At 34.9% G+C, this 13689-nt stretch overlaps 2 protein-coding genes and 1 non-coding gene across 3 annotated transcripts; 1 reads left to right on the forward strand and 2 right to left on the reverse strand.

Moving 5' to 3' along the window:
• The first annotated feature begins 1237 nt into the window (after positions 1-1237).
• Positions 1238-1309, forward strand: TRNAG-UCC (transfer RNA glycine (anticodon UCC)). The gene has a single exon. It is a non-coding gene; the product is annotated as a tRNA-Gly (tRNA).
• A 1550-nt stretch (positions 1310-2859) lies between these two features.
• LOC107496090 (cytosolic enolase 3) lies at positions 2860-7024 on the reverse strand. Its single transcript, XM_016117289.3, has 12 exons — positions 6735-7024; positions 6315-6644; positions 6133-6204; positions 5907-6023; positions 5654-5734; positions 5410-5486; positions 5083-5186; positions 4706-4804; positions 4522-4607; positions 4127-4213; positions 3587-3784; positions 2860-3234 (listed from the first exon to the last, which is right to left on the reverse strand). Exons 1-12 carry the CDS (start codon positions 6837-6839, stop codon positions 3169-3171), a joined length of 1422 nt encoding a protein of 473 aa, XP_015972775.1. The 5' UTR covers positions 6840-7024; the 3' UTR covers positions 2860-3168.
• An 882-nt stretch (positions 7025-7906) lies between these two features.
• Positions 7907-12340, reverse strand: LOC107496094 (neutral ceramidase 1). The gene is made up of 10 exons (XM_016117292.3): positions 12059-12340; positions 11404-11825; positions 11046-11254; positions 10375-10641; positions 9977-10241; positions 9622-9880; positions 9388-9513; positions 9095-9158; positions 8688-8851; positions 7907-8586 (listed from the first exon to the last, which is right to left on the reverse strand). The coding sequence occupies exons 2-10, from the start codon at positions 11745-11747 to the stop codon at positions 8038-8040; spliced, it is 2247 nt and encodes a 748-aa protein (XP_015972778.1). The 5' UTR covers positions 11748-11825; positions 12059-12340; the 3' UTR covers positions 7907-8037.
• Positions 12341-13689: the final 1349 nt, after the last annotated feature.

Consider the following 13689-nt stretch of genomic DNA (forward strand, 5'->3'; position numbering starts at 1 on the left):
GGTGACGACGGCGGCAATGGCGGCAACAGATGGAATAATTCATCCTTATCAAAGTTATTGAAAAATATTTTTGGTTGAATGAATATGTAAATATCATCTTTTAGAGACATATTTTGTGCATGGTTCATCTTAAATTTGGCTCCATGAAGTTCATCGTAAAGAGATTTGCAAAGAAATTGAAACCTACATATTGATTTTGTTGGAAGAAAGGAGAATATGTGAAGTAATTCATCCTCACACAATGATGCCATATCTTTTTTTCTCTCTCTCTATTGAAGCTATATGAAACTCTATTCTACCAGAGTAGATAAAATTAAATTTGTGAAAGAATAGGAAAAGACAAGAAAAGAATTTTTATTGATTGTTGATTGATTGAATTGAATTGAACATTGAATTATGAAGGTAAAACTAAATATATATATAGTGCATTGCTTACGAAAGATAAAAATAAAGATAAAATAAAATAAGAAAAGAAGATAACTACAAATAAGATAAGATAATAAAGACTAAAATTAGAACGAAATTTCTGTTGGATTGAATTTGTGGACCACAAAACTTTTTTATTATTTGTCATAAACTAAAAGTAACAGAATAGTTTAATAAATTAACTACCAAATTAACAACTCATATTAATACATTTGAAGCACAAAATAAAAATTGAAAATATATAATAACTATTTGACTGATTTGGTAGCTTATTTTTATGTCTATATATCATTTTTGAAAAAATATACCAAACTAATTGATGAGTTTGGATGGAGTCTAAAAGTCTAAACTTTGATTTAACCAAACCTTATAGAATGGATTAAATAAATATATACGGATGGGTAGCTACAGCTTTCTATGTGAATTCTCTTAAAATTATAGGGTACGTAGCTTGCACTTGAAAAAGATTAGGTATGACTTGGGATCTCTAAATTTTAATAATATTTTTTTAATTTCCTATATAGGTTTTAAAAAAAAAAGGAAAGTTCTAAAGGGTTGCCAGCTCAAGAATCTACCAAGTTTGCTCAGTGCTTATTGCCTTATTATATGAACGTATTTTCATTGAATATGTGATAATATGGTCATAATGAGCTCTCAATAACAAAGTAATCAGATTGCGACAAGCATAGTATCATCATTAAATTATTGTAAGATATTTATGGATGGAGGCACGAGAGGCTTACAAGGAAGAGAGACCTTACTTGAAAATTAGAGTATATAAAATAAGAAATTAGAAGCTAAGGCATCCACAGCGTTTGTAGTCCAACGGTTAGGATAATTGCCTTCCAAGCAATAGACCCGGGTTCGACTCCCGGCAAACGCATGTATTTATTTTAAAATGATTTTCAATTATTATCTTCGCACGAAATCATCACATGAATATTTAATTTTAGCCATGAACAATACCTACTAATACTGCTTATATTACTACAGCCTTAAATTGGATTAATGCAATGTTTTATATTTATATGCTTATAATTATTAGGATTGTACTGTGTCCTTAAAGTTGAATAATTGATTGTTAATCCATACTGCATGCTTGGGACTTTGAGAGTTTGGTACATGCATAATTTATTGATCTGATACGGGTATATATTGATTGCTTATAATATTAACTTTGTAACAATTCACTCTTGGTCATCTTTTTATATGAAAGATCAATGACTTGATCTCAAAGCTCACTGCACCTCTTAACTGATGTTAGGTGAGTTTGGTTAGGGATATTGGTAGTATAGATCACATGGATAGCATTATAGTCCTCTACTTTTTCTTTTTCCTGCTTATGTAAGAGTAAACCATGCACTGACACTGATATGTTCTCATTTACATTGGAGTATGCTTTCATTGCATGCCACTCATGTCACGGCTTAAAGAGGAATGGGCCTCTCTGACACTCACAAGGACAATGTTGTTCTTTGTAGTAATATGTTGTCCATTTCCATGCAATGAATTGTGACTTGTGAGTACCGGGAAAGGGACATGCATGCATTATGCTTCATAATTTTGCATTTATGTATATTCTTTTAATTTCTTTTTTAAATTGCTGTATGGAATGTAAATTATGTATGAAATAAATCTCATTGGACAATTGCTTCTTTTTTTTTTCTTTCAAGATTTCGGTGGGTTTGATCTAGTTGATGAATGGCATTAATGCATAGAATCCTCTCTTTCATGACAAAAATGCAAGCTCTTTCAATAGAAGAATCCTATGTTCCGAAGTTGCAATCACCATGGGTCCTTTTTCCTTAATTAAAGTGTGTATGGCAAGTTGAATTGAAATTGCTCTACATGGACGGCAGCCTCTCCACCCTTCTCAACCCTGATCAGTTTCGCCGTGATTGCTTCACACAATACCGAGACATGAAGTCCATGGATCCTACTGAGCTCCTTGGAATCTTACCGACATGCCATTTTGACAGGTTCTGCTCAAACAAATACCTTAGCATTGTCCATCCAAAGATGGAGGAGTCTTTGTTTGGCAATTTGGAGCAGCAGAGTCAAGTCTGTTAAGGAAACCATCCAAGGACAAAGTTTTACAGTGAATTCTTAAGGCTGGCTAAGGCTGTGTTGTTGCTTCATTTGGTTGCATTCTCACTTAAACTTGCACCAAGTCACTTTGAGGCAAGTCCTGGAGCTGAGTTCCATAAAGAGTATATGCAGTGTGGTGAGATTTTCAGGTGGGAGAGTACCACCTGGATATGTTGTAGGCTTTCCTGTTAGTGTTAGCCCTGGGTTTAAGCTTGGAAATGGGTCTATCATAAAGGCTAGAGTTTACTTGATGAGTCTAACACTCCAACAATAGGCGTAGAGCCAAGAATAGCCGTAATAGAAGTCACTTGATCAGAGAATAATTTTTATTTTAATGCGAAAACCCATAAAATTTCACGTTTGTATTAGTGTTAGTATATTTCCAATATAGCAATGTATAAATAAACAAGCCACACTATCTCATAAACATTCTTGAATACTCATTGATAAGACTAGCTAAACTAATGGCATAACGACCAAAAGAACCCCAAGAGTAACAGCCAAAAAAAAAAAATGATGACGGGAATGACCAAGACAATAGTACATTGGATGCTGTTGAATATGGTACAAGAATGAACTTCGACCTCGCGTATCAAACTTCAACAAAGTAAAAAAGGCGTATCTGAAAAAAAACCCCTATTAAATTGTTCATCATCATTGCTTCCAATCTACACCACAATAAACTGCTTGATCTCCAAGCTCCTCCTCAATTCGCAGTAGCTGCATCAAAATTCAAATCATAACTCTTGAGCAAAATTCAAAATTCAAATCATAGTACTACAGGCTAAAATATTGAATGACTAACACCCTAAAATGACAGTAAGCAAACCAAAAAGTCTACATCCATCAAGATAGTAGATAGTTCACACAAGTCTGCTTAGACTTGTGCATGAAGTTTAGCAGTATGGATAGAGAAGGGTGTCTAACTGGTTTGTCATGCTAAATAAATAATTTCCATCTTTTTGCAACGATAGTCGCCTAGTCGGATGAAGAATAATGGTTAGCAGGTCAATATTTGAAGTAAGCCACAAAAGTGCACTAATTCCATCAGCATAAGAAATAAGAAAGAGACCTGGATGTACTTCTCTAGTCGCTCGCCTCTGCAAGGAGCTCCTGCTTTGATCTGACCAACGGAAAGGCCAACAGATAAATCAGCTATGAAAGAGTCTATAGTTTCCCCACATCTATGAGAAGTTACCACTCCCCAATGTGCTTCCTTTGCCTGCTTCACCACCTCAATGACCTCTGTAACAGTTCCAACTTGGTTGATCTACATTACAATGGGAAATCATCACATTTGTTGTTTCATTCTCAGGAAAGATACATGGAAGGGTACAAAGAGAAGGATTTATATATCCTCTTAAATGACCAAAAAACTAAAGCTAAAACGCACTGGAAAAACTAAGGTGCAGTCAAGCTAATATTTATATAAAGTGGCTTTGTAAGCTCTATCTTCTAATGTATTTGCACAAAAAAGCAACCTTTTTGCAAATTCTGGATATCCAACACCCCTATTAATGAAACAGGATTAATTCTATGAAGAAAAAGTGGAAACAATTTTGAACTAAACAAATGAACCCCTTCAAAGTTCATTTAAATTATAATCAGTTACCTTAAGAAGAAGAGCATTACATGCATACTCTAGTATTGCTCTCTCAATGCGTTTTGCATTAGACATCAAAAGATCATCCCCAACTACCTGCATAACATTGGAATGAGGGGAAACCATTCAAAGAAGTATCCAGTAGATCAAGCAAACATCTCATTGGTAACATGTCAGTATATTTCTAAACTTAAAACCACAATCAGGCAACAGACATTCTGTATTGTACTTTTTTCTGTATTGTGAAAATGTGGCATTAATACAAAGAAGTTATTTTTCATTTAAAATGTTCTGTAATAACCAAAAGATAGGGCTTACGCCATAGCATCTAGCACAACTTAACTAGGACAGAGATTGAATGTGCATTAACTCATACAAAATATCAATTGCATAAGAAATTACACCTGACAAATTCCAGTACTAGAGAAACGCTTGATATGTTCCCAATCTTCCTTGTCAAATGGATCTTCTATTGATACAATTGGGAAATCTGCATATTCAGAAAGAAAGATACAAAACAAGCATGAAGTATAGCCTATACGATGTATGATATCATTAGGAAAAAAATATAGTTTAAAAATTACTGACCATTACATAACTCCCTGTACAACTCCACCATATCCTCCGCGGACAAAAAATTCTGTCCTAACTTTTGAGGAGATTTGAAGTCCAGATCATATTTTGTACCTATATCAGGGGAAACACATATACTGCTTCAAGGTAGTCAAAGGTAAAAGATGTCTCAGAAGTGTAATAGAATTTTTGACATCTGTAGGAAGGATAGTAGCTTTGTTGTAACAGAAACTGCATCTATTTTTTTTTGAAAGTGACACTGAAATAGTAAAGACAATTGATATAAAGCAATTCATTTTAATAGCATTATGCAATATTATAGAAAGCACGTATCAGCATATTCCATCTTCTGAACATCTGGAGGTACAAAAGAGACTGAAAATTCCAATTACCTATACAAAAGTTAGTAGCAGCAACATCAAGTGCTATCTGTATTTTGTCAGTATAACCAGCTCGGCGAATTGCCTCCTTTACAAGATCCAGGGCTTCTCTAAAGCTGATGATACTAACTTAAGTCAGCTAAATGAAATAAATCAAAAGAACTCTGAAAGTAATAACTTTAGATTTAAGCAAAATGAAAAAAAAATTAATATTATTTTCACTTGTTAGGATCTTTTCCAAATGTATTATTATTAAGCACTTGCATATTTAACATAACTAATTATGCTTTCATACCCTTTTTAGTAAAAGACTACATAACAAACAATAAAATAGCTTGCCTGGAGACATTAGGAGCAAAGCCACCACTTTCACCAACATTACAGTCATGTGTACCATATTTTTCTGTTATAACAGCCTGCCCTTTTATCATCAACCAGAAAATTAATGTATCAGCTTAAACATACTATCTGCTAGTGGCTGCTAGGATTCTTTAATCCAATGAAAAATAAGGCTGAGAAACAACAAATTGGACTTTGAGGAGATCAAAGGGAAATCAGAACATAGATAAATAAGTAAAATCACCTTCAAGTGATGATAGGTCTCGGTGCCCATTTGCAGAGCTTCCACAAATCTATTTGCTCCGGTTGGGAGGATCATTATTTCCTAACGATACAAACTATATAAGAAAGCTTTACATGTGTGAAAGAATCTTCTACACAACAAAGCAGCAGACAGAACACAGAACTTAATCACTCATAAGCCTAACTACAGCAAAATTACTCACACACTAATAAGCATGGCTAAAAAATGAAGCAAAGTGAAACAGAAGCTATACCTGAATGGCCAGATTATTGCCCGCATGCTTTCCGCCGCTGATGACAGTAAAGGCCGGAACAGGAAGCATGGGACTGACTTTTCCATACAGGTCAGCAATGTGCCTGTAAAGTGGAACCTGAAATCACAGAAACAATCATACTGGCTTTCCACCTTAAAAACTGAACGATCATGAACTTCTTGTTATTTAACCCCCCCAAAATATAAAAGGCTTGAGAAAAGCATGCCTCTTTTTCAGCAGCTCCAGCTTTACAAGCAGCAATGGACACGGCTAAAATAGCATTAGCTCCAAGTTCACCCTGAAAAAAATAATAATAAAAAAACTAAAAATCAGCAGCAATAAAAACAATGAACAAAGAGAAATAGTGATTGGTTGTTCAAAGGGAAAGAATGTGAGAAATTAAGGAACCTTCTTCTCGGTTTTGTCGAGGTCAATCATGGCCTGATCAATCTGTGACTGAAGAGTGGGATCCATACCAACAAGCGCTTCAGAAATCTTGTCATTGATGTTCTTCACAGCCTTAGCAACCCCGTTTCCAAGGTAGACGCCTTTGTCGCCATCCCTAAGCTCGACGGCCTCGTACATGCCGGAGGAGTCGCCGGAGGGGACGGAGGCGCGGAAAACACCTTTGTTGGTATGAAGGTCCACTTCCACCGTCGGAATTCCCCTGCTATCGAGGATCTGACGTGCCTTCACTTTTGTGATGACTGATTGCACTGATTTCTTCATGTGATTCGACTGAATAAACAAAAAAAAAAAGGAATCGATTGAGAGAAGAGGAAAACGGAGAAATAACGAGAGAAGAGAGAAGAGTGAAGAGTAGGTTACGATGAAGAGGACGGGATCGGGGGTTTTAGCCCTAACGGCGGCATTGACAGCATCCTCGAGTTTTCGAGAGAGCATGTGCTTGTCCAGGTACTCCTGCACTGACATTTTTGTTTTCCACTAATTCAATTCAATTCAATTCAAATGCTTCGTCTTCAACACACAGACACAGTAACCGTAATTGAGAACTGAGAATTGTTCTTCCGCTGCGACGGAAACACGCTTCTGCAGCTGAAGCTGCTAGCTACCTAGCTGGAGATTCTCGGAGACGACGTCGTATTCCTTACATAACTTGCCTTTCCAATTTTACCCTTTTTAAATATAATTTACCCAAAAAAGAAAAAAGGAGAGCGTCTCTTTGGCTGTTTGCAAGGACAAGAGAGCGAGATAGAGAAAGATATTTTGTCTAAAAATAAATATTAAATTAGTATATTTTGTGTTTATCATGTTAGAGATATTAATAAAAGATACAATTTAGTTTTTATTTATTTTTTATTATTTTATTGATTTTTATAATTATATTTTTTATTATTATAATTTTTTTTAAATTTTTTAAATAAAACAAATGAAAATAAATTATATTTTCATCATTTATTTTATTTTGTCACCAAACAAAATACAAAAATACTAAATTCTGTGTTTTTATCATTTATGTCTTATTCTCAGTGTCTTGTCTTATTTGTAAAGTTTAATTGTAATTTACCTATAAGATAATTTTTTTTATACTATTAAATATTATTTATATGCCTTTTGTATCCCAATTAATCCTTTCTTATTATTATATATGACCCATCATTAATAATTAATTATTAAGAACCCAATTTTTTGTAGCACATAAATAATTGTAAAGAACCAAGTATTATGCTCAAGCTAGTTTCATGAATGGAAAAAGGGAAAATTTTATGTTCCTTAAATTGAACTAAAAATACAACTGAGAATTTTATTTATTCATTTCAGCGATTCAAATTTTAATATTAACGAAATGAACATAGTCATGATCCTCAGCAGTTTTAGACTTGTACTAAGAATATTTAGAAATGTTTAGAGTCAGAATTTTAACCATTTGAAAATCAAGACACAAATAACAACTCAACATTTCTTTGCATGTATTCTTCTTGTATAAATAATTAACCATGTCTGAACTCTGAAGAGCAATAGTTAACAAATACAACAACTTAATCAACTATTTCAACCTTTGATTCATGGTGTTCTGCTAGAGAACTCAGTATCAGAAGAAATCAACAACAATGTAGTAAAAAATAGCTTTAGGCATGTATAATGAGTATTCACCATCCCTCCCCTTTATTTATGCTACTACAAATGCACTTGATGAACCTGTAAAATGGCGAATGGATCCTAACAAACTCTTTGCAGCACCAAAATGTTTTATTCTGTATACACCAGGAGCTACATCCTGTGGAATTCTCCATTCTATGGTTGCTTTGCTTCGCGAGCTGAGTTTAGAAGGCCGCGACCACTTGAACCTCAAGCAGAAGTCATCATCATCATAGGTAGGAACCCAAGTTTCCTTTCCTTGGAGGAATTCCACAAGTGAGAATGTACCTTCTGTCATTAGGTCATTTCTGGGGCATGCAGACCAGAAAGTAACCGACACCATGTCGCCTCTCTTAAAGGTAGAGTTCTTGGGCACATCAGAGATGACATCCCCGAAGTTTGAGCCCAGAGGTGTTGTGTCCACCACTACCGGCGTCAGCAAACTTATTTGCTTGTCGAGGAGATCCGGGGGTTGTGGCCCTGGTTCTACAGGCTGGCCACTGATGAGAGCGTTTGCAAGCTTCGTGAACTCTTGAATGTATGCACTGAGTGTGTGTGGACCGAAAAGCGTGGAAGCACCCTGACAATGCAGAAAAATAGAAAGCAGATACATTACTGCTATAATCTAAAAACAATTTGATGACGTGATTCGTGTCTCTCTGCAAAAGAATTTTTCCTGACCTCATATCTTTGCACTTCGTACTCTTCAAATGTTGTCACATACTGTGAGTAAGTATTAGTCAACCCAGCTATAACAACATGAATGTTGTTACCGAAATCTTTGTGACCACTTAGCACTGTCTTCACTGCATCACGAAGACGCCTTCCAGCCATTGTTGTAAATTCTGTCAGAATTGAAACAGTTACATCCCAAATCATCAAGATATCATGGTATCAGTAACATTTCAGCATATTCTTACAACTTATAAGCTCAAAATTTTGATCCAAGGAGTGTATTTCTGATTAATATTGATTTATATACAGTGCTTCTAATTGCAATGAGGTCATTGATAGTTGAAACTAGTTGTCTCAAAATGTGAAGGATCGAAATGCTAACCATCGTAGGAATTAAGAATAAGAGTCCATACCTCCTGGTACACTAAGAATAACAAACTGTCCAACTCGGAGGATCTGGATGGGAAGTATTGAAGGCTGCGATGAACATTAGAGAAGAAAGGTTAATGCAAGTAAAAAAGATACTTTTAATTAGTACGAGCGATATCTGAATGGTTGAAACAAGTGCATAGTTTTCTATAAGGAACAGCTTTCAGCCAAGCAAAATAAGTGTCTTGGGAAAACCACAAGTAGTCATAATAGTGACATAAAATTATCTGTGAGAGTGTTTGAATTCATTAAAGTTCAGGATGAATAAGTAACTTACTGCCCAATCATATGGTACTTTCATTTCACCAGTATCAAGCAAAATGGGCTTTGGCTTCTGGCAATCAATTTGTTCCTGGCCTGGTGTTCTAATCAAGTTGCGGACCAGCTTCCAAAAAGGATTTCCCTGGCATACAATTAGAACAAAGAATAAGCAGAGACAATGAAAGCAATTTAAGAACATGAATTGAAGATAATGGAACTTGTCAACATAAAGTATGAAATCAGTGGTTACCTGATCATCACCTTGCGTGAAATCAAAAGCTCCAGGTCCATCTGTTGTTCCAGCAGCAAATGCGAATCCCATTGCAGCGGGGCATGTCTTTACTACCTTGAAATTCGGAAGATTTACCTGAAGCTTGGAGAAGTCTATGTAGGCATGTCGAGAATCAACCTTCCCTTTAATCTGTTCAGATGCTCCACTGAATAGTTCCACTGCTTTTTTAAATTGTCTCTCTCCTATAATACGTGTACTTTCGAATTCATCTGGATAGCTGCACATTGATGATAGGATGTGATATAGTAATAAAAAAGGTTAGGTGAATTTTTAATGCACTTGATATAAAAGTTTAAATGCAATAAATAATTACCCTGGTCCTCGGCCATAGCATAATTCATTCTTCCCTCCACAAGTACTATGATTGAAGTCACAAGGTAGTCCGGTATCTATACAAAAAGCTCCAAGGACATTTGGACTAACGTCACCACAATTCGATTGACAAAATGCAGATACAAATTTAGGCTTGTCAACCTGCCTAAGAGCACCTCTTACGCGTCTTGCAATACTCGAAGATTTAGTTACTGGTCTTCCAGGAGGAGATTGGAAGGAGGCTGCGATTTCCAGTAGTTCATGGTCTGTACCCACAAATTTTGAATCGAATTAGAAGCACTTTATCAGAACTTAGAAATGATGGACTAAGATAATGCAATTAATTATATCGTTATTGCACACATTAAGTCAAAATATAAACAACAATAACTAACTCACGATTATCATTAAGGCTGGGAATTATGTTTGAGATTCTTCGGGGGATGCCACCATCTTCAAATCCAACATTATCCATTTTTACAGCATTTTTTCGCTCAAACCAGTCTTCCATAAAACGTGCAGCAGCACCTTTATTATCCCCACTAATTAATGCGTTTGTACGACTCATTGAGGTTCCGTGAGTAGCAAACCAATTGAAGCTTCCAACAGGACCCCATTCAGCATCAATACTAGGACTGCGATTTACACCAGCATCTAAGAGCTCACCTGTAAGTTAAAGATAACTGTGTTAAAAGTTAAAACCTTATGATATCACCATATAGAGGAAGAAAGTTGACATAATAGTCAACATACTTGGATACTATTCTTTGAGAGAAAAAATAAAAATAAAAATAGAAAAATTTGTGTCTCATCTAGCACATGTGTAATTTCCTGATTCTTTCATTTCTAGATTGCTGTAGACATAACACAAAACCGAAAAGTCAAAACAAAATGAAACACAAACTGACCAATTTGCTTCCTATAGTTTTTCATCTTAACCCAGTACGATTAAACAGAAAAATACTTAAAACCACTATAAATTTTAAATAATATGGAAGCCATGGTTATGCATGTGAGTGGACAAGTGCCTTACTGGGAAAGAGAAAAACAATACAACTTCTTTTCCTTACCCTTGTTAACAAATATTGATCCTGGGTGGAGATTTTCATGGGCCTCAACAATGCTTTTCTCAATTCCATCAACAATGACATCAAATGACTGGCGAACGAATCCAAGGGATGTTACAATATACACAACATACTGGAGATAACCACCAGGACCAGCATGAGTGTGAATTCCACTAATAGCTACATTCTTTTCAGTGTAAAGATCACCATATCTGCCAAACCAAGCGAAGTACAACCTCAGGCATGCAATTAAGGATGGTAAATAATTAAGAAATGGAAAAAATGCATAACTACACAGTGAAATCTAAGAAATCTATCATAGTTTCTGCAAAGTAATCATAATACCAAATCATTGTTTTACCTTGCTTTCAGCCTCTCAAGAACTTTGATAGTCACAAGCTGTGAAGCCATGCAAGCATCAAGGTTCACAAACACCACCCGGTTACCATTTGGCTCAGCGACAATGAAAGCACGAGCCCTGAGCCTGAAGTGAACACCAGATGCAATTTGTTCTGCGTTGGCATACCCCATCATATTGACATCAGCTGCAGGACCAGTGATGTCATAGCTTCCAAGACCAATCAAGTAATCTGAATTCGAATGCACAACAGAACTCCATAGCAGCAGTACTAGCGGCAACAAAAGGGTCCAACCTCCCATGGTTTTACTTTTACATGCCCTCATAGAGAGGGAAGGGAACTCCATTTCACAACCCAAGTTGAAATCAATCAAAAGACCAATTCTTTTTCCTATTTTCAAGCTTAGTCAGTTGTTCTCATTTCCCTTCACAAATCACAACCACAAAGCTTTCAGTTATTGAAACTTAAAATTCAAAACCAAACAACAAAAAATTGAACCTAAAATTGAAAATTTCATAACTTCCTAGTTCCTAATGCATGTCTAACAAATAACTATCAATTCCAAATATTCACAATATATTTGATTGCAAAAATAATAATAATTCAAATATACTAGATATAATTATGAAGCAATAAAAGGAGAGTTGAGTTCCTCACCACCCAGATGCAAAGTTGCGAGCTTTACACGAACATGAACATGACGAAGTAATCTAAGCTAAGTTGGAAATAAGAAAATGATCCAGGAGATTATTAAAGGGAGGAAGTAGTGAAGAATGGGAGAGAGAGAGAGAGAGAGAGAGAGTTATTTTTAATTATTATGGTTATGTAACAGCCACTCTTCAATGAATGTTGGAAGAGTGGACTGCTATGGAAGCAACGAAAGCAGAGAGGAAAGAGAACAAGTGTGAAGTTGTTGGTTCCATACCGTGCTATTTGAAGCTTCCGAATTTGTTTCTCACTGCATTGGATCAACCTAATTAATTCATTCATTCATTGAAAAATATAATTTATCTATTACCCAATTAAAAAATAAACTTAATGCTTTGTTCCTCAATAAATAAGAATATAGTTTCATAAGTTTTGCACAAGTTATGCTTGTTTAATTGTTTTACTAGTGGATGTTTAAATTGGTAAAAAATAATTACTCATAAATTAATCACTATATCATTATATTATTCTCCAACAAATTATATTTTAGCGGTTTGGGTGGTCGATTGGTTCTTAAATGGATTAGAGAAGTAATGGGTGTACAGACAGGGATATGGATGTGGATTATTCGTGCGTGATTGGACCTCCCGGGCAAACATCAGTAGGAGAGAGAAAGAGTTTTACGATCTCCTAAGTTGAAAGAGCGGTGAGAGGGGGTGCCACCTACAAAAGGGACTTCAACGCCCAAATCAAAATCCGTACAAAATGACAGAAAAGATGAGGGTGATGTGTCGTACCTCAAAAAATGGGCATGACCCTCTTCATATATACTCAAAAAATGGGATCGTTTCCTTGCTCGGATAAAGCGTATTGTCGGATCAACGGTTCATCTGGACCCGAATTCCTGCACAGTTGGACTGGACTAGAACATATTTCAATGAGTCAATCGTCAATAATTAATAATTCTAATTCTATATCTAATTACATTTTGATACCTAGGATGACATATAATAAATTTTAGTATATTTTGTATCTCAACAATTATAAAAACTTTATAACATTACTACCTTATTTTAGATAAATTTAAAAAAAATGGAATTATTAAATAAAAATATTTAATATACATTAAAATTAATTATCAAAATAACTTATATATATATACACTAAATAATCAAGGCATTAGAATAATTACATAATCTACAATAAACAAATAATCATACTTGTTTATAATAATATAATAATTTTTTTTTATAAAATAACAAATATATATTTCTATATGCAATCTTTGATTTTTCATATCTACTAACTTGATTATTGTTAAATATATAACAGGTCAAATGACTTATGCTAATCTTTCAATATTATTTTGAGTATTAACCAATTGTTTAGCATTCAAACAGAGGAGCACAAAATGGACCTCAAATTCGTCAATTTTGGGATAGGCTATGATATAGGAGTAAGATCCAAAACTGCAGTCATATTATACTTCATAAATCTTGAATATGTTCAATCAATAAATAAACAAATATATAGTGTTTGTGACACAGGATAATAATCCATTAGTGCAGCGTGCACCAGCATTTAATATTGCTTGAAGGTAGGTGCAGCAAGAATTAGTGCCTTAATGCCTTAATGGGAAC

The sequence above is a fragment of the Arachis duranensis genome, chromosome 7, assembly GCF_000817695.3.
Source record: "Arachis duranensis cultivar V14167 chromosome 7, aradu.V14167.gnm2.J7QH, whole genome shotgun sequence".
Classification (NCBI taxonomy): Eukaryota; Viridiplantae; Streptophyta; class Magnoliopsida; order Fabales; family Fabaceae; genus Arachis; species Arachis duranensis.